Genomic DNA, 21566 nt, shown 5'->3' on the forward strand with positions numbered 1-21566 from the left:
CAACCTCTCCTTTTTATAGATCTATTTGTATTAGGATTTGAGTTTCTATGTTTGCTTTATCTTCCTAATGTACTTTATTATTTCATAGTATGAAAAAATTTTAATTAAGTTTTGAAGTGCATTTATTCTCTTTCTAATTTGATTTACTTTTAGCTTATGATAAAAAGGGGGACAAAAGCTTCTAAACTAATGCAGTTATTACTGGCATGTTGTATGTTTGTAAGTTTGAAATCTGTGCAGAAATTCAAAGATTCTTTTAAACAAGGGATTTTTTATCATCAGAAAGGGGGAGATTGTTACCAATGAGGAGCATTGATGTCTTGAAGATATTATAGTTTGATGATGCTACAAGAAGAAGAACTTGAAGAACTCATGTTGTATTTATTTAAAAGAATTTATGTAGAATAAATTGTAGGAATAACTTTGTTGATGTAAAAACAAAAGAAGTTTTCCTGTCTTTAGAAACTTTGCGCAGATAATCGATTATTTGGTGTAATAATCGATTATCACGAGCTCATTTGAAAAAGCATTACTCATGCAAATAATCGATTATTACTCAGAATAATCGATTATTTCAGTCTGAGTTAGTACTACCCAAGTTGCGCAAATAATCAATTATTCCCAGGATAATCGATTATCACATCTAGAAAACCCCATAACTGACACAAATAATCAATTATCACTTGGGATAATCGATTATCACTGGTAGTTGGGAGTTGTCTTTTCAGTTTCAGACCTTTGGGCTATATATACTCTTTACCAAACCTCTTAGAAATACATCTAAGCCACTTGAGAATACAGATACGTTCTAAGGAAGTTGTCAAGTGTTAGAGTTGCTCAAATCAAGTCTTGTGAATAGGAGAAGCTTGCGCTTAGTGTGTCTTAGGTCGAAGCGGTTCTCTTCAAGTTGATTGAGCAGGTTCTTCTGTTCGTTTGTCGAAGGAAGGTGTTTTTTGTTCTTATCTTTTTATTCATCTGATTGTAACTGAAAAAATATATTTTTAGTGAAAAAGTTAATCATTATTTATAGTGATTAACGACTAGATGTAGAATCTTTTGATTCAAACTAGGATAAAATTTCTTGTGTTGATTTTCTTTAACTTTATCTCTTTAGCATTCAAACTGTTTGATAAAAGTCTTTAAAGAAAATCAAGATTTTAAAAATAATCATTTCATCCTTGTTGTTGACCGTAACACGTTTTTCTGCTCTTAAAAACATTTCGTTTCGCGAGACGCTGATACCTACAACTGTGTCGTTAATGATTTAGCCGTCGTCTAGAAAAATGACTAAATTGAACAAAAAAAAATTACAAAAATTAGGGACACATTGAACGCCCAAAAAAATCGATAACCATTTTGAATAAAACTGACAAAAATTGAAACCAAAAGATATATTAAGCTTTTATTATTTCTTATGATATGGTTTAAATCTTAGAAACTTACTTTTTATTTATTTAAACTGTTTTTTCATAATATTAATTAAAATATACAATATGCACCAAAGTTATGTGATAACATTGTATTTTATTAAGTTGTGTATTTATAATATTGAAATATTGGTATAGTGTTGCATTGCATGTATTATTGTTTGATTTTGAATATTGTTTCCTTACCGTTATGTACGTTAATATTTTATGATAATGGATATGTATTTTTTGTTTTTGGAAATTTTAATATTTTGTGTAAATACAATTTTAACAAATTAAAAGTAGTCACATCAGTTTTAATAGTTAAAATTATATATATTTTAAGATCACATTAAAAAATATTAATTAGGATTTGTGATAAGATATATCAACATGAATTTTATTAAATTTTTATAATTAATTATGATAAAAAAAATTAGATTATATTATTTCAATCTATCTATACGAATCAAGAAAATGAACATTGATAATTGTATCTTATAGTTACATAGCAAGTCTAATTGAGTAGAATTTTAGCATGTAAACAAGTTTTATTTTATAAGATTCATGAATTAAGATATGTTTTCATTAGCAAAACATAACACTTATTCTAGTATAAAATTATGATGATATACATGTATATTGAATTTTGTAGTTTTTCAATTTGTAAATTTTTCTAATAATAAGTGTGGTACTCCTAAGTTAAAAGATGATAACTACCATATATGGGAGGAAAAAATTATTTTTCATTTGTGTTAGATGTACATTCATTTTGCTATCAAGAATTAATAACGGTTCAACTATTATAAAGATCAACACTCAAAATGCAATTAATCTTTTTTGGAAAATGGGACAGATCAAATCAATTTTATAAATGTTTATAAAGACCACATTTATGGTGGAATTGAGGGTTTTATTTATTAACATAATAATGTCAAGGATTTATTAAAGGTTACACACGAAGATTATTCTAAAAAATTTCAAAGTTAATCAGAGAAAAAAGGTAATTCATTTGTTTTTTTTTTTTGTTATGAATTTAATATGGTTGATTTTGATAATAAAGTTCCACAATGTGTTCGATATCTTAAATGATATGAAAAACCTAAAGAGGCTTATATAAAGTGAGCAATGCATTTATTCATGAATAAATATGAGTTCGAAGAGGTCATTAGGACATCTGATCTAGTTTTAGATAGTGATTTTATTTTTGCATTTTAAAATGATTTTTATGTTCCTATAATTTCTCTAGGAGTTTGATTTTCATTTCAAGAATAGATCATTTGGATTTTTCCTATTATTTTTCATATTTTAGTTTTACATAGTTAAATAAATCCTCCTTCTTCTTTTCTTCTTCTTTTTTTTTGTTAATTATATGATGATTTTTATTCTACTTTTCAATAAAAGATAATTGATATTACTATGAAATTTTGACATTCCAGTTAATATCTCAAAATTTACTATTTATTTATCTGTAAAGATCACATAATTATTAAAAAGAGAGAGAAAAAAACAAAAACAATAACATCCAAACCATACCAAGACTCATGGTAAATCAATAAAATCTAAATTTTGTTAGTCCAAACTAGATTCTAAAAATTTTCTTACTAGTGTAATAGGACAATGAGTCCATGCGATACAAAGCGTTAAGACTAAAGCTAAGTAGTTTTTGTTGAGTTTATACAATATAAAACATCTGTTAATCAAATGATCTTTAAATAATTTTGATTATATCAAACACTAAATGATAATTAAGTTATTAGAATAAATAAGAATGTAATTTGTAAAAAAAAAATGTTCTAAAAAGGGATGAAAAATCATGTTGATACAATCATGAATATTGTGAAAGCGTTAGTTACACAAAAAGGATAACTTGATATTCATAATGATCATATCTTATTCTCAATGCAGTTTTTTAAATGTCTTTTATCTTTATTCAAAATTGATGATATTTTGATCTTAGATCTATTTTAAAAAACAAAGATTCTTCTTAATTGGCCTATCAAGGCATATAAATATATATATATATATATATATATATATATATATGTATATATATATATATATATATATATATTCTAGTAAGAGATATATATTATTTATGATAAATTTATTTAACTGATAATCTACATGACCTAAAACTTCTATCTTTCTTTCTAATTAACAAAGTAAGATCTTTTAAAGTGGTACATGTAATATCTCATAAATACAGTAATAAAACCATATATTAGAATTGATTATACAAGTTATAAACTTAAATTGTTCCGAATAAAAGAAAACATGACCGAACGGTTTACAAAAGTACAATTACCGAACGGTCACATAGATTCAAAAGAAAGGAGGTGACCGAACGATCACCTCACAACTAAACTACTAAGCACTAGCCGAACGCTCCTATGGCTCGACCTTCACTTCCACTTCTATCAAATGCTCTTCTTCCAGTGCATCCTCCAACAGCGCGTCTCCATCTGCTCACATCCACGCGGATGATCATTGCAATGACAAGACGGACGTACAAGGACGAGACAACACAACAAAACACAGGGTAAGCTTATGTAATTTAATTCAAGTGATAACATACATTTCTCATAATCACACACATCAAATACATTTCAACGTACAATTCAAGCAAGGCCTACTACTAGACTGACCGTCCGGACTGTATGAATTCTGTGTAGCTACGACGTTCGTGCACCCGGGTGGTGTAGTAACTGGAATTCTCATCAGCTGCCACCCGAGGTTAGTCCGTTCCATCCAAAGTACCCCTAAGGACTAGGACCTCCTGCCGTTCCCACACATGACCTACTCTCCTCTACATGCACTAGTGCAGCGAGGGGCTTTTACCGCGGTTATTTTTCACTATACGTCGCGGTTTACGAACCGCGGCATATTCAGCCGCGGTAGTAAGTCAGAGACTTTAGGCCGCGGTTATGACCGCGGTATATAGGTTGCGGAATATGCCGCGATTGTCCAAAGAACCGCTGCCTAAATCCTTTTTTTAAAAAAAAAATTTTGTCCACTATATGCCGCGGTTGGGGTTACAACCGCGGCATATTCCCCTGCAGTTTTTTAAAATTGCAGGTCTGTTTTTGTGATATCCACTACCACAAAAACAGACCTGCATATAGTAGTGTCTTGAATCTCTGCAAAAGACAATTCATATTAATTAGTGTATATGAATTCAACATTTGGGAAAAAATCAAAATTTGTTAAAGTTATCAAAATTTGTTAAAGTTACCACTAATGAAGAAATCATGTTAAGAATGCAAAAGGGCATAAATACCTGGAACAGGGGCGACGAAAAAGCTTGGTGCAACAAAGGGGAATGGCAGCGGAGAGAAATGACAGGCGTTTCAAACGATTTTGATCGGCTAAAACTATTTTTTATCGTCAAAAATGGGAAATGACCGAACAATTTTGAGTTTAAACGGTCAAGAAACGAGGGAACTGAGATGGGTGGTCGGCGGGAGAAGAAAACTCGAAGTTGTTGAGCGTCTGCGCGAACAAGACGATACTGTTCCAAAGTTTTATTTTTTAACTCTGACTGGGGAATCTACCGCGGTTCACTACTTAACCGCGGTATAAGATGGCATTTTTGAAACTATTTTTAAACTATATGTCGCGGTTCGGCGGCAACCGCGGTATAAGATGGCATTTTTGAAATTATTTTTAAACTATATGCCGCGGTTCGGAGGGCAACCGCGGTATATTCCTCTAAATATTTCAAATTCATTTTAAATTTATTTCAGGTAGGAGAATAGGTTGCGGTTACTCTCAGAACCGCGGCATATACCCCTGTAACTTCTGAAATTCTCTGACTCAGTCAGCCCCTGCAATAAATTGGCAGGGGTATATGCCGCGGTTTTCCAGAGAACCGCGGCATATAGGCTGTTATTTAATTTTTTTTTCAGACGTGGCGTCAAAGGGGATGGTTGACTGGCGTATATGCCGCGGTTCCCCTCTGAACCGCGGCATATTCCTTCGATTTATTTACAAAACTGCCACCGCGCACCATTATGCTGCGGTTTCTAGTGAACCGTGGCATAATGTGCGCTGTAAAAACCCAATTTTTTACTAGTGATGAGGACGAGTACTCACGGAACATCAGGATGAACCGCCAGCTAAGCTTTACCACATTCATACTATACAAATTTCAATATTCATTCAAGAGTCGTTCCTCCCTGGAACGCTCGTCCAAAATCCACAACTTTTAATTTCTCTCATATACTCTTCATCTTTTATAAATCTTCCCTTTAATGCCATTTTTATCACAATTTCCAAGAACGTCAAATACCGAACGTTCAGCCCTCTTCAGAACGAGGACGAACACTTGAGACGAGACAGATAGGTCTCCAGTTCCAGAATAGAATAAGACCGAGAGAGTTACCTTTAGATTTAAGAATAAACCGAGTACAATGGTACAACATGCGACGAACGTTATTTACCACGTGAGTCAGTTGAATGAACTGACTCTCTTGAGTTCAAACCAATACTCAAGGAATAAATCAAGTATGGAGGCCCTAGGCCGGATCCAATGAAAGAAGACTAGTCAAGATATTAAGGAACTAGATTTAGAATAATTCACATACAGATATCCAATGCTAGTAAATGACCGAACATGGTAGAGTAAAATATTACTGAAGTTGGACGAACGCTATTTTACCAAGATTGATTATACAAGAAATGAGTACGAGCGCTTGGTATAAGAACGAGCACTAATAAACTTCTAATAAAAGGTTTGATAAATATATTAAAATACTATTGAAGTGGTGTTTATGAACAACAATAATATACAATTACATAAATATATATTTTTGAGTTTATCACAATAGACTCAGGCACAACTATGCTCGGCTGAACGCTCAAGCATAATATTACCACACGAGGGCGCTCGTCCTACACTAGGATTCTCTCCAAATGAAAGAATCTCGTTTCCACTAGGTTTACTAGGAAAACCGAACGGTCAATGACCGTTCAGTAACGAACGTACTTTATCATAGTGAAATCTCATATACAGAATCGATTTACATTCAAACTCATTTTTTCTTAACTTATAACTTCATAACTTCTTAACTTTATAAAATTCACATCATAATCAACTTTCATACTTCATACAATCAATACCATATAAGTTTCATATATTTCACACATTACAACCTAACTCAGCCATATTTCATTTCATCTCATTAAATAAACGAACGTTCATTCAATCCAATCATGTCAACTATCATGCATCAAACTCATTCAATCAACTAAACGAATGTTAAAACATTTCAACAGCATACAAATTAAATTAAATAAGCTTCCCTTACCTTTGAGCGTGATCGAACGTTCCCAGACGCAGAAATACAATTTGACCACTGCAGGTTCTTCTACCGTCAACGCTCGACAATTTCAACAGCCCAGCTTCACAAACCGAACGGTTTATCTGGAAGCTCTGGACGCCGGAAGTGCTTCTACGGTGCTGGAATATTGATCGGAGGAGAGAAAGTGAGTGTTTTCTAAGAGAGAAGATGAAGAGGATGTAGAGAGAAGGAGGAGAGAATGGGGTTCTTCAGAAATTTTGAAAAGAGGGTGCATGTAGAGAGTGGGGTAGGTTTTTCTGAAAATCCAAGTTTTGCTTCACACTTCAAAACGGACGTCCCCTCATCTGTCGACACCTGCTTTCCACTGACTAATTTCCGGGTCCTCTTCGCATGACACCTGGCGTTCGTCATCTGAGTGTCGAGCTCCCCTCTTGACACGTGAATTCCACTAAACAAATACGTGTGTGAATTTTACTGATTTCTGACTTTTGATTTTACTGGTTCTGACAATAGACTAGCTAGGATGAATGAATTAGTTTTCTAGTACTTCCAATTGTTTCTTTATTTTTATTAGTTCAGAGGATAACACCATATATGGTGCTGTAAAATTAGTTTGGTCTCAAACATCATGAAAGTTCAATTTCTCTTTTGGATAGCAAACCTGGTACATCATTGGAAAACAAACATATGTTGAACTAATTATAATTTTCAAACCGGCTATCTCTTTTAATTCAATATAAGATAATAATAAATATTCTCGAATTTCATTCTCTAAATGCTCACTTACTCAATTGGTAAGTGAATTTGAATCATTCTCAAACTTCAAAAATATTACTAATATTTTTTAGTCAAATTCAAAAGGATTTGATTGAAAGATAACCTATATCTATCATCACATCTGATTGTGATAAAGGGAGAGAGAAATTAAATTTACAAAAAAAAATTTCTCTTCAATGAACATAAAACTACCACAAATTTATTTATGGAATTTCATTTATAATCTTGAACGTAATAATTAAAAGTAAATCAATGAGTTGTGTGTGAGTCGGTTTTACCTTTAATGAAATATTTATTAATGACAAATGTTATTTATTTTTTAAATATCAATTATGCCTATTTAAAATAAAAATTCGAACTACGGTAGATATTTTATTTCAATTTTTTAAGATTCATTATCAATTTATTTTTCAATTATTTGATAAACAATTTAATCGTTATTAATAATGTTTAAATGTACACCACCTCAAAATTTTAACTGTTTTATACTTTCTAATGAATTTTTTAAATGTTTATAATTTATTTTCCATCACTATCTATTTGATTAAGTTTTTAACAATGATTTATATTGAAGATTATATTATTTCAATCATTATTAATAGGATTAAATATGTTATGTTTTTAGTCCCTAAATTATTGGCCGTTTCTGGTTTTCGTCCCTCTTTCAAAGTAAGGTACAATTTGGTCCTCATTCTTTTCGAAACGTTCGTTTTAGTCCTCGAAAACTAAACACTGTTTAAAAATTTGGTCCTCATTTAGCAACAAATGAGGACTAAATCCAAAATTCCGAGAACTAAAATGAACGTTTTGAAAAGAATGAGGACCAAATTGTACCTTACTTTGAAAGATGGACGAAAACCAGAAACGACCAATAGTTTAGGGACTAAAAACATATTTAACCCTTATTAATAATAACAATATATATATAAAATTAAATTATACACGTAAATTTAAATTTACTTCTTATAAATATTTTTTTTTCATTTGTACTTTACCTCATCAATTATTTTTCGATTTTATTAATATTAATCGAGTCTAAGAACAAATTAGGATATAATATATCCTAGATGTTCTCTACAAGGTGTCATTTATCAGAGTCAAGTGTTACCTACCAGGTGTTATCTAGAAGGTGTTATTTACTAGAGAGTTAAGTGTCACCTACTAGTGTTGTTAGCTTGATGCCGCCTATTTAAAGTCAGGTGTCACCTATTAGAGCCCGGTGTAATCTATCAAGTACTGCCTACTAGAGCTAGGTGCTCTCTACTTGAACTAGTGGTGAACCACCTACTATGTAGCCTAACCGAATACATATTTACCTACCAAATCTAATGGTGTGTCGTTTATTTTGAAACTTAGCAAAATATGCTTAAGCATTACCTCAATAAAGATAAATAGATCATTGAACCATCAAACCCAAACTCAAGCTCATCTAGGTAAGCACTATGGGTATTAGATTAACTATAGATATTACAATAGTTAAGATAATTTGTTTTTATGTTTATATTAATTACAATTTGACCTTTGACTGATGTTTATACTAACTTGAACATTAAATTGTCTTTTTGTGTCAGAACATCCATTTGTTGTAAAAAGAATGAATACCATGAAGAGAGATGAATAATTTTGAAATTGAAAATTAAAGGAGTTCATGAAATTAAAATATTTACCGAATATCTCTTTGACTCTATGAAAACATTATTTAACTTTTTTTTAATATTTTTATTATTTAAAAACCCAGAAACAAAATCATATACCAACTTTTAATATTTATTTTAATTTTCATTCATTATTGACAATTCGTCTTTTTATTTACTCCTTATAAAGAAAAAAATTATAAACACATGAGAATTGGTATAGTTGGATAAATAAAATAGGAATAAATTTCTTTTTATAACTTTTTAAAAGAAAATTACTTGAGAAAAAAAGTCTGAGTTACGGAGCTTTGAAAATCAAATATTTAGTGAGAAAGAAAAACAATTAGCTTTCAAAACTTCAGAACTGGTTTTTAACTTCCAACTTTTAACTAGCTTTTTAACTATATATGTATTTCATTGTTGTCAAACATAGCCTTGTTTTGTATTGAATTTTTCAACTACACATTTATGTTTGTCAATTTTACCCCTCAATACTTTTCCACTGCAGATACAACCCTCACAATCTCGTCTATTTTTTATTCGCCCGGTCTCACTAATACACTACTTTCGTTTCTTTTGGTTGTAATAACAATTTGGTTTGCGTTTTTGCTGTGCGCGTGAAAAAGTGCTCGTGGTCAAGCATGACTTTTCAGCTCCTGCGACGAACCTTCGGAGGGCGCTTCCTGCCAAACCCTAGGGCCTTCTCATCCGCTGCTTCCTCCCCGATCCGCGCCACTCTCTTCCCCGGCGACGGCATCGGCCCCGAGATCGCTGATTCCGTCAAAAAGGTTCCCTTCTCACAAATTCTTCCGCCTTTGTAGATACGTGGAATCGCTTTCAATTCCGATGCCTTCGTTTTTCTATTGTGTCTGTGTTTCTGATTTATACTCGCTCGCTCTGTTTCTACGTGAAATTATGTATACAATAGTTAATTACGCACCTACAAAATGATAATCTAGAATTTCCTGAGCGAACTTTACTTCAATAATATTATGTTTAAAATCTAAATAATTGTTCTAGGGAATTCGTTTTCTCTTTAAATAAATTCTAATTTTAATTTTTGTAAACACAAAGGAAACCTTTCGTTTGAACGTTTGTGAAATGTCTGTTGTTGTTGACGTGCAAGAGGGGAGAATTTTGAAATTAAAACTCACTTTTTCATTGTGAAAATATATTCAAATTCAGGCCTGTGGTTCATTGCATTATTCCTGCGATTGTATAATTATATATGGTGTCATCTTTTTTTAGAATGCAATGCGTCTCGGGCTACATCTGCAGTTGCCTTCTTTTATGTGTGGTTTCTCAATGTTTAGATTGTGGAAAGGGGCAACTAACTAGATGAAGTTACGAGATGCTGCTGTGGCTAATGTTTATGGTGTCAGTATCGCTATGGCTTGTGTAATGTGTGCGAGGGATGATAGAAATAATACGACTAACTTCTTCGCGAAGCTAAATGATCCTTTACTGATACGCTCTCAAGTTTCATCTTTCTGCCGAGTTTTGTTTTATATAATTTTCAGTAATTTAAGCTGGACTTGAAATATCTCTTGATTTCTATATATACTATGAAGCAAAGACAATGACAGAAACACAAGTATAGATTGCAGGGCATGAACACACAGACGCACACATATTTTAAGCTTTAAAGAACAAGACTCTTAGTTCTTAAGAGTGTGGCTTTTAAGATTTACAATTTCTTGGTGAAGGTTGTGTGTGCCAAGACTTCCTATTTTGCAAGCCATTCTTGGAAGACATTGAGCATCATATGTGTGAAGAAATTCTTTCTATACCTTGATTTCCTAGTATTAAGGTTATATTGGTTGTTTTACTTTTCTCACTTTGCCCTGGCTCTGCAATTGAAAGTGATATCTGATTAAAATTCTCTATACTTTATTCTTTTTCATCTTGCTTGCAATATTTGCTTCTTGCTGTGTAGATTTCTATACTTGTAGAAATGACTTGCTTGGTTGAATTCATCTAATACACTGTCAATTATTATTGCTATTGTAATACTAGATATTTGAAGCAGCTGATGTCCCAATAGAATGGGAAGAGCACTATGTGGGAACTGAAATTGACCCTAGAACGCAAAGCTTTCTCACATGGGAAAGTTTGGAATCTGTTAGGAGAAACGGGGTTGGCTTGAAAGGGCCAATGGCCACCCCTATTGGAAAAGGACATCGCTCATTAAACCTTACACTCAGAAAAGAGCTCAATTTGTATGCCAATGTTCGGCCTTGTTACAGTCTTCCTGGCTACAAAACTCGATACGATAATGTGAATCTGATTACAATCCGTGAAAATACTGAAGGCGAGTACAGTGGACTTGAACATCAGGTAAACTTCACTACCATTGGTATTAAGTGCTATCATCTGAATTCTGATCAATATAAATTTGTTTAGTATTTTTTGGTTTCAGGTTGTGAGAGGTGTAGTGGAAAGTCTCAAAATCATTACACGCCAAGCAAGTTTAAGGGTAGCTGAGTATGCTTTTCACTATGCCAAGTCTCATGGAAGAGAGAGGGTTTCTGCGATACACAAAGCCAATATTATGCAAAAGACTGATGGTCTTTTCCTCAAGGTCCACCATAATACATGCCTATATAAAATGTTTAGTCTCAAATTATATTCACGAATTCTATTGATTACAGCTTTTCTTTTAAATTATTTCAGTGTTGCCGTGAGGTTGCAGAGAAATATCCTGAGATAACTTATGAGGAAGTTGTCATTGACAATTGCTGCATGATGGTAATATAACTACCTAGATGTAATCTAAAACTGCATTTAGAAATACTATGTGTTAGGAAATTATTGACACTTTCTTTTGTGACCATCTACAGCTTGTGAAGAATCCTGCACTTTTTGATGTACTAGTGATGCCTAATCTTTATGGTGATATTATCAGTGACCTGTGTGCTGGCTTGATTGGGGGATTGGGCTTAACACCGAGGTACTTTTAGTGTTTTATCCAAAGAAATGTGATACTCAGAATTATATCATCTGACAACGTTTAATGTCTTTTTGCAGCTGCAACATTGGTGAGGGAGGTATTGCACTTGCAGAGGCAGTACATGGTTCAGCACCTGATATTGCTGGAAAGGTGAGCCGTGAACGTATTCATTCCACCTTATATTTTCTGTACTACCTTTTTGTGCCCTGTTGTCATGGAATGTGAAATTATTTTATGAATTTGTTTTATATTTGTGATGAATAGTTTTGTTGCAAGGCATTGCATAAAGTAATTGGGAAAGCTTTTGGCACCATCCTAATTCAGGTTGAAAATTGGCTTAAGCTGACAGCCACCCAAATAAACATTTGCGTGATTGCAAAATGTTAGCCTGAGCCTAACACAGGCTTCAGTTTTGGGATCGGTTTGAGTGAAAGCCTGTATAGAGATTTTCATTATTTGAAAGCCAACAACCAGACCGAGAAATTACACTTTTATATTTTTCAAAATGATATAGTTTTTAGATTATTATATTTTATATGAAGTTAAAATGATGTATTAATTTGCAACAAAATGTGCATGTCATATCTAATACATAATAATGAAATATGAATCATCTTGGTTGTCCAGTTGGACTTTTTAAAATTTCCATGTCTTTAGCAAAATGCTTGCATACTCTTTTAGAAGCTTAGTCTAATAATGAAATAAGAGTCATCTTGGTTGTCCACTTGGACTTTTTAAAATTTCCAAGTCTTTACTATTAAGTAAACACATTTCCCGAGAGAAGAATGACAGTAAAAAACTGAATGGTCTGTTTCACTGCGTTTTAGCCCAATTTTTTGAACAATGGAGCTAAACTTTCCAAACCAAGCACGTGGGGATTGCTTGAGGTCATATAGAGATCGATGCAATTTGCATACCATACCAGACTCCTCCTGAACAACAAACCTAGGAGGTTGCTCCATATAAACTTCTTCCTCAAGATCACCATGTAGGAAGGCATTCTTGATATCCAATTGATGAAGTGGCCAATGACGAATGGCTGCCATGGCAAAGAAGAGGCGAATAGTAGTCATCTTGGCTACAAGAGAGAAAGTGTCACAATAATCAAGACCATAAACATGAGTGTAACCTTTTGCAACAAGCCGAGCTTTGAGTCGATCAATTTCATCATCAGGGTCGACTTTAACTGCATACACCCATCGACAACCAACCGCCTTTTTGCCTGGGGGAAGAGGCACCATCTCCCAAGTATTACTGTGGTCAAGAGCCTGCATTTCTGCAATCATAGCTTGTCGCCATCTAGGATGATCAAGTGCTTCTTTCACATTCTTGGGTATAAAAACAGAGGACACTGAGGATAAAAGAGAAAAATAGGAGGGCGACAATCGATGATAGCTTAGAAAATTATAAATGGGATGAGGGTTTCGAGTGGAACGAGTACCTTTTCTGAGGGCAATAGGCCATGCTGAATCATTTTCACCAGCAGGCGTGGGAGGAGGTGACGAGGGAGAAGAATCTGAAGTAGGAGATTCACCATTGTCTTGGGGAGGTGGACTATCCATTGGGGTCCTGTGTGGGATGATCTCAGTATGTGGAGAAACGGGTGTAGAAGGATTGTGATCAAGACTTGGAATGACAGAGACAGTGGAGCTATTTGACTCAATCATTGGAATAGGAAGGACCTGCTAGAGGATAGAAACATCCTAAACAGATGGAGAGAAGTAAGGAGTCTGTTCAAAGAATGTGACATTGGCCGACATGTAATACTTCTGAGTTTCAGGAGAGTAACACCAATATCCTTTTTGAAGTCGAGAATAGCCTAAGAAGACACATTTGAGAGCGCGAGCGGAGAGTTTGTCTAGACCTGGAGACATGTCATGAACAAAACATACACAGCCAAACACTCGGGGAGATGTATGAAAGAGAGGAACATTAGGAAACAAAATGGAGAAAGGGACTTTATTATGAAGAGAGGAGGAGGGCATCCTATTAATAAGATAACATGCAGTTAAGATGGCATCCCCCAGTGATGGACAGGAATATGGGCACCAAGCAAAAGGGTACAGGCAGTTTCAACCAAGTGTCTATTTTTGGGTTCTGCTATACCATTTTGTTGCGGTGTATGAGGACAAGTAGACTGATGCAAGATACAATAGGAACTCAAGATGGCAAAAAAGGAGGATGAGAAATACTCTTTTGCATTATCACTTCTTAATATTTTGATTACTTGACCAAATTGATTCTTGATTTCATTCAAAAAAGATGTAAAGATAGCTAACAATTCAGAACGATTTTTCATAAGATAAACCCAAGTACATCTTGAATATTCATCAATAAAGGTAACAAAATATCTAAAACCAAATGAGGAGATACGACTAGGTCCCCATATATCAGAATGGATGATGGAAAAACTAGAATTACATATTGATTGAGACCTTTTAGGAAAGGAAGATCTAACATGTTTTCCTAATTGACATGACTCACATGCTAAGGTTTGGAGACCACTAAGTTCAGGACACATCTTTTTTAATTTGGACAAATGAGGATGGCTAAGTCGATCATGTAGCACTTTAGGATTAGGAGCAGCAACACAGGACACCCTTGGACGAGATCCAAAATGGTATAATCCGCCAGCTTCATATCCTTCTCCAATCTGTCTCCCCGAACCACGCTCATGTATAACAATTTAACATTTTGGCAACTGGCTTAGGAAAATTAAATTAAAATGACAATTAGGGACAAAAAGGACTGAGTTGAGATTGAGGGAGGGAGACAAAGAAACATGGCCGACTTTGGAGGAAGTTTTAGATCCATTTGCAAGGGTTATGAAATGAGGTTTTTCTCGAAAGGAAATAGATGAGAACAAAGAGGTATTACCAGAAATGTGATCAGAAGAACCCGAGTCAATTACCCATGAATTTTGACCTTCCATAGATTGAGAAACGCAGGTTGTTGATGTACTGGGAGATTGAGATGGTTGTGCTAAGCTGTTAGACTTTAACCTTAAATACTCTTGATATTCATCCTTAGAAAACATAGAAATGGAAGTTTCCGTCTTCGAAGTGGAAGTTTCAGTCTTCGAAATATTGACGGTTTTGGAAGGAAAACCATGTAAGGAGTAGCAATTCTCTTGAGTATGACCCATCCTTTTATAGTATGTGCATTGAGGACGTCCCCGACCTCCTCGTCCTCCTCCTCTAGTGCCACGTCCTCCTCTTCCTCGTGTGGCAACCATGACAAATGGTTCCACTAGTTCATGTGCTTCTTGAGTTTGAGGTATCGGGACACGCATAAGGCGAGTGGTCAATGTTTCCATAGAGGGGACCTCATGACTAGTTAGAAGTTGATCTCTGAGATGATCAAAATCGAGATGTAGGGCACGAAGGATCAACACCATGTAAAATTTGTCTAGTTTCTTTTTTATATCCTCTAATGGGTCCACTTCCAAAAACATCCTGAGTTCTTCGACAGCAGATTGGGCTTCAGCCATGAAGGATACCATATCATGGTATGCCATTTTAAGAGATGCAAGCTTGTTCGTAGTGTCATAGAGACGTTGAATATTGTTGCCATAAATGCTTTGGGCTTTCTTCCAAAAGGAGTGACAAGTTTTGAAAGCCCTCAAAGATACAAGAAGTTTTGGTTTCACTGATTGCCATAACAGGGCACACAACTGGAAATCTGCTTGTTTCCACTGATCAACTTTTTCAGTAGGCACATGGCTTCCATCTCGCTCAAGGTGGTCATAATGCCCTTGGCCAAGGAACCACATTTCAACGGCAGCGGTAGCAGACCATGATAGATAATTTTTTCCATTTAGCTTCTCGGAGGTAATTGATGGACTTCCGGAGAAAGAAAGAGTACTGCCAGACGCCATTTATGAAGAAGACGAATAGTACCAGCGAGGAACAAGAAAACCCTAAGGGTTTAGACGAACGGAACTGTGACAGCGATGGACGACGGTGGCTGACGACGGCGGACGGTGGCCGGATGGTGGCCAGCGACGGGCAGTGGCGGGTGAGGACGGAATGTGGCGTCGGACAGATATTACGAGCGGGATCGACCCGCTCTAATACCAACTTGAGAATTAAACTGTAAAATAATTCTAGAGGGCTTTATTGATCCCTCTTACAATCTTCTATTTATAAGAATGAATTGATACAAAAGTACATGATAAATAGGATAACCCTAGACACAATATAATCATGATAAATAGGGTGATCCTAGACACAATATAATCATGATAAATAGGGTAACTCTTAACACAATATAATGATGGTAAAATAGGATAAATATCCTAACAACTTGCATACTCTTTTAGAAGCTTAGTCTTGTTTGATAAATAATCTAAGTGAAGGATAGCCAAAAGTAGGTGGGGCACTGGGCTATAATGTAGGCTCCTTAGAAGCTTTCTGGCTTCTTCTCATCTCTTAATCTAGTCGTTAATGGATTAATATTAATATATGTAATCTTTTTACATAATTATTGTCTCTACTTTCAATTAGTAGTTTTTCTTTGGCATTTACGGTCAATCACCTATGAACAGCTTTAGTTATTTATAATATGGGGATGCTGAAACCTAACTCGTAAGATTACTGCTTTTAGCAAGAGTATTGAGAATGTAAAAGTGTTCCTAAAACATGAAACTGATTAGAAATTGAAGATGAAACAAAACCTTAGAGGTATTAGTCATCACTTTTTAGACTTATGGTATTGGACATTCTTGTCTGACTGTTATTCAATTTTGGTGGTGTATTTTGCTTAATGATATTCAAGGATTTTCTCATTAGTAGGTCATATGTAGCATTATTTTCTCTGGTGTCGAATACTTATTACTGTATCAAAACTAGTCCTTTAAAAAGAAGCAAACTACCAATTTGAGTTTCCCCTTCAGAAAATTCTGTACATAATATTGATGTTCTCTCTTCCTTTTTTAAAATGATCTCTTATATTAAAGCTATATTTGTTTAGGATTTGGCACAACCATCAGGTTTTCCCCCGTCTTAGAATCTATTTTTGGTAAACTTCTTAAGCATTTTTAGAAAAATACAATTAGAAAAAAAAATGAAATAAGTTTCTTAATAAGGTAAAAATAGTTAATGTACAAATTAAAAAATGATTTTGGAGAAGCTAAATAAGAGAAACTCATTTATTTTTTTCGTATTTTATTTTTTATTTTCCTAGTAATGCTTATAAAGTAGTTGGTCTAATCAAATCCTTAGTGGTTGCTAGTTCGTCTGAACAAACCCTGAGTGGTTGCTGTCGAGGAGTAAGGTTGCATGTATCTAGTCCTGCACAATGGGTTGCAACAACCTACGTCAGCTCTTTTTATGAGATGTACTTTATTGCTTACCTATTTTCCTCTGTATATGTAGAATTTGGCAAACCCGACTGCTTTACTGCTGAGTGGTGTTACAATGTTGCGCCATTTGAACCTCAACGACAAAGCGGAACAGATTCAAAACGCCATCCTCAAAACAATTGCAGAAGGGAAGTACCGAACTGCTGATCTTGGTGGCAGTTCAAAGACAACTGAATTTACAAAAGCAATCATTGATCATCTTTAAATTTTGGTTTGGAGTCAGCAAGAAATTCTTGCTTATGATTTTGGTTTTCAGTCAACTTTCTTTTGATTTACCCTTATTTATCCGAAAAAAATGGAATTACCTGATCTTAAAGGAAAACTCAACTAAGTGTGTGACATTTTACCAGACAAGGAATGGGCAAGCATTGAAATATTGGCTTCCCACTGCAGTCTTGTGGCATTGAGAGGGACCCCTTCACAATGCACATTGATTGATAACCCTCGGTAGTCCTTTTTAGTATTCTTTGTCAATAATATAGCACTAAATAAAATCACCAGATGATGTTTCATTTGTTCATCCCTACAATCGTTGTGCTGGATATTGTTTTCTTTAATTTGTTTTTCTTAATTTTTATTCAAAATCGTGGCTTGTTTGTGCCCCCATTCTCTTAAAAGACACCCAATTATTGGGAACTCCAGTTAGATGTTGTCATGGTTGGGATTTTTACTCAGTCAACAGATACTATTCGGATTTAAAATGCTTTAGTTCATGAATATCCTAAACTAACGATTTCCGTTCCTGCAACCTAATTTTCCCGAATAGGATTATTACACTTGATTAATGAATATGGGTGATAATATTTGAATTTGACGACCAAATTGTTGTCTAGCATTTATAAATAACTCATGATTTTTATCAACTCGAGCTTCTATTATGGTTATAAAGTGTCAAAATTATCTGTTTGTAACTTATTTATTTGTGTTACGTAACTGTTTTATTTTTTGTTGAAGACATAGTTAATGGGTAGACATCGAACAAACATTTCAGCCCAGGATGAAAATAAAATAAAACATTTACCTCCCATGAAAATAAAATAAAACATTTACCTTGCATTTAGACAAACATTATTATAGCTTTAGATATTTAAATATATTGAATTTCAATTTATCTTATTTTAAATTGTTTTACTTTTTTAAGCTTGTGTTTGGATTGGAGGATGTATTGGAGTGGAAATGAGTTGATTTGAGAAAAAGAGAGAGGTGAGATGTGAATGATTTCATTCATGTATATTTTATTATTTATATTATTCTTATTATCCTTTTTATTATTATTATTAATATTGTTACTATTAAAATATGAATTCATATATATTACTATTATTAGATGGAATGCTTAATATTATTAATGTTATTATTATTATATCATGTATATCAAATTATAAAAGACTATAATACTTTCATGTTCAAGACTTTCTCCGCTTTTCTTTGCAAACGAGGAAGGAGAGCCTTAAAAAAAATGGTATCCACTTTTATCTCGTTTGTTTTTGTCTTTTATCTCAAATCGGTCCATCCTTTCTTTGCGTTGGAAACAAAGAGATTTATTTAAAGTATTTTAATTACAATCAAATTCAAAAATTATGTAAATATAAAATAATTGTTACAAATTAGAAAGATATTAATATGGATTGTCTTTTGTGATCAATCTTAATTGATGTTATTTTTTTATTGTGAAAGTTGTTCAAGATTTTTTTTATTTTATATTTGTAAAATATTTTCTTAAGTTACTATTTTCAAGTTATAAAATGTTAGAACGGGTCAAACCCAAATAAGATAACACTGAGTTAAGATAATTCAAGATCGGGTCAAGTCTTCACTGATCAGAGTCAAGTCAAGTCAACTCGAGTATAAGTTAAGTCAATTTAGGACTTGAGCCAAGTAGATCCGGGCTCTAATTGAGTTAAGTTGATCGCATCTAGGTCAAGTAGAGTTGACTTGATGCCAAGTCTAGTCAAGTTGGCCTGAGCCCAAGTCAAGTTGAGTCAATTTGGACCAAGATTGAATAGATTTAATTTGGGTCCAATTTAAGTCAAGTCGGGCCGAATCCACATTCAGTCACGATGATGTGGGTCAACATTCATCTGAGTCTAGGTCGACCCACATATAATTGAGTTGGGCTAGGCCTAGGTTGGTCCAAGTTTGATCAAGACCAAGTTCCACCTAGCCTGATTAAGACCAAGCAAATATGGATTAATCTAAGTTTTTTTGGTGTATGTCGACTGGAGCTGGTCCAAGCTCAATCAAGTGGACTAGAGTTAGCCTGTTAAATCTAACTAAGACGAGTAGAGCCCAAGTTGAGTTAAGTCGAAGCAAGCCCACATCTAGTTCGGTCAACGTTCATCTAAGTTGAGGCCAAGCCACGTTTAGTCGAGTTGGCTAGGTCCAACTCAATCCTAAACTAATCAAGACCAAGTCAATCTTGTCCCGATGAAAACCAGGGTGTTGCTCCCTCCACCACCCCAAGTGCTTCTGCACCTCCCCACTATTTTCTTTTATTCCAAAAATACTCTACACCCCCGTATTTTCTTTTATTCCAAAAATACCCTACACCTCCCCATTATCCTCAACAATCTTTCTCTTTCTCTCTCTGCATTAATGGAACATTTATATGGCTTAGATTTAAACTTGTGATATATTGCAAAATATAAAATTCGGAGGAAACTTCAATATTAGTGCTTCTACCACTTTCATTTTATAAACTTAAAAGTTAGATGCAAATACAAAATAATAAACATAATAATATTAATAGTAAATAATATATTATTATTATTATTATATACTAACTTTATAATGACGAAAGAACTAAATAAATTCCAAATCTTTAACGAATAACTTTTCTTTTATATTTTAAGTATTTAATAATATTTTTATATTATTTATCTAATAAATTAAATACTTTATTCAAGTTATTTGAGTCAAACATGTCGGTAAGTTAAAACATAATATAATGTTAAAAATTATAGATATTAAATGTAAAAAAAACACACATATATATATAAACATTTTTCTAGAAATTTAGAACAAAATTTTACCATTTATTAAGTAATTTGAAGAAAAAAAAATATATTGAACAGTGAAAATAAGATTGAATCAAACTTATTTAAGGGAAAGTGTAAATAAAATTTTGCAATATATCACAAGTTTAAATCTGAGCCATGTGAATGCTCCATTAATGTGGAGAGAGAAAGAGAAAGATTGTTGAATATAGTGGGGAGGTTTGAAATAAAAGAAAATAATGGGGAGGTGTAGAGTATTTTTGGAATAAAAAAAAAAAGTGAGGAGGTGCAGGAGCACTTGGGGTGGTGGAGGGAGCAACACCCTGAAAACCAAGTCTAGCTATGTGGGTCAAGTTTGCTCTACTTAGGCCTAGGTCCAACTAAGTCGGCCCACACCTGGTCAAGACAAGTTGAGTGAGTTGATAAATAGTTAGTGGGTCTTATCCAATGATAGACATCAAACATAGATTTCAACACAGAATGAAAATAAAATAAAACTTTTACTTTGTATTTTAAGAAAATTTAATAATTTTAAAGATATTTAAATATATTAAATTTGAATTGATCTCATTTTAAATTGTTTTATATATTTTAATGTTTTATTTGGATAAAGTAATTCAAATTCAATGAAATTTATTTTTCTTGTTTAGATAAAGTATTTCAATCATCATCAAATTCAAAACATTATTTTAATATCAAATAATTGTCAAAAATGAGAAAATAAATATCAATATTGATTGTATTTTGTAATCAATCTTGATTGATGTTAATTATATTTTGTAGAAGTTCTTCAACATTTTGTGTCTTGTTGAATAATTGTTGCTGACCTATTTTTCCTCTTCACACATTGAGGACAATGTGTCTCTCAAGCCTGGGTGGAGAGTTAGCTTGACAGTCTCATTTTTTCTGTTTCTAGTACATGCACTAGTGCAGTCAAGGTAAAAGACAACGGTTATTTTCGTTCATAGGCAACGGTTTCGCAACCGAGGTATATACTAGCGAGGTAAAAAGTCTATCCTTTTTTGCCTCAGTTCTGAACCGGGTCAAAAAGGTGTATCCTTTTGCTTCGGTTGTATTTGAACCGAGGCAATAGAGGGTGTTCCTTTTTAGTAGAGGGGTCTTATGCCTCGGTTTGTAG

The 21566-nt window shown here is 33.7% G+C and overlaps 1 protein-coding gene across 1 annotated transcript; it reads left to right on the forward strand.

The window, feature by feature from the left end:
* Positions 1–9672: 9672 nt before the first annotated feature.
* Positions 9673–17952, forward strand: LOC124830733 (isocitrate dehydrogenase [NAD] catalytic subunit 5, mitochondrial). The gene is made up of 7 exons (XM_047304530.2): positions 9673–9908; positions 11137–11457; positions 11540–11701; positions 11794–11868; positions 11961–12070; positions 12148–12220; positions 17446–17952. The coding sequence occupies exons 1-7, from the start codon at positions 9762–9764 to the stop codon at positions 17635–17637; spliced, it is 1080 nt and encodes a 359-aa protein (XP_047160486.1). The 5' UTR covers positions 9673–9761; the 3' UTR covers positions 17638–17952.
* Positions 17953–21566: the final 3614 nt, after the last annotated feature.

The sequence above is a fragment of the Vigna umbellata genome, chromosome 8 (genome assembly GCF_029865625.1).
Source record: "Vigna umbellata cultivar VRB3 chromosome 8, Vumbellata_1.0, whole genome shotgun sequence".
NCBI lineage: Eukaryota > Viridiplantae > Streptophyta > Magnoliopsida > Fabales > Fabaceae > Vigna > Vigna umbellata.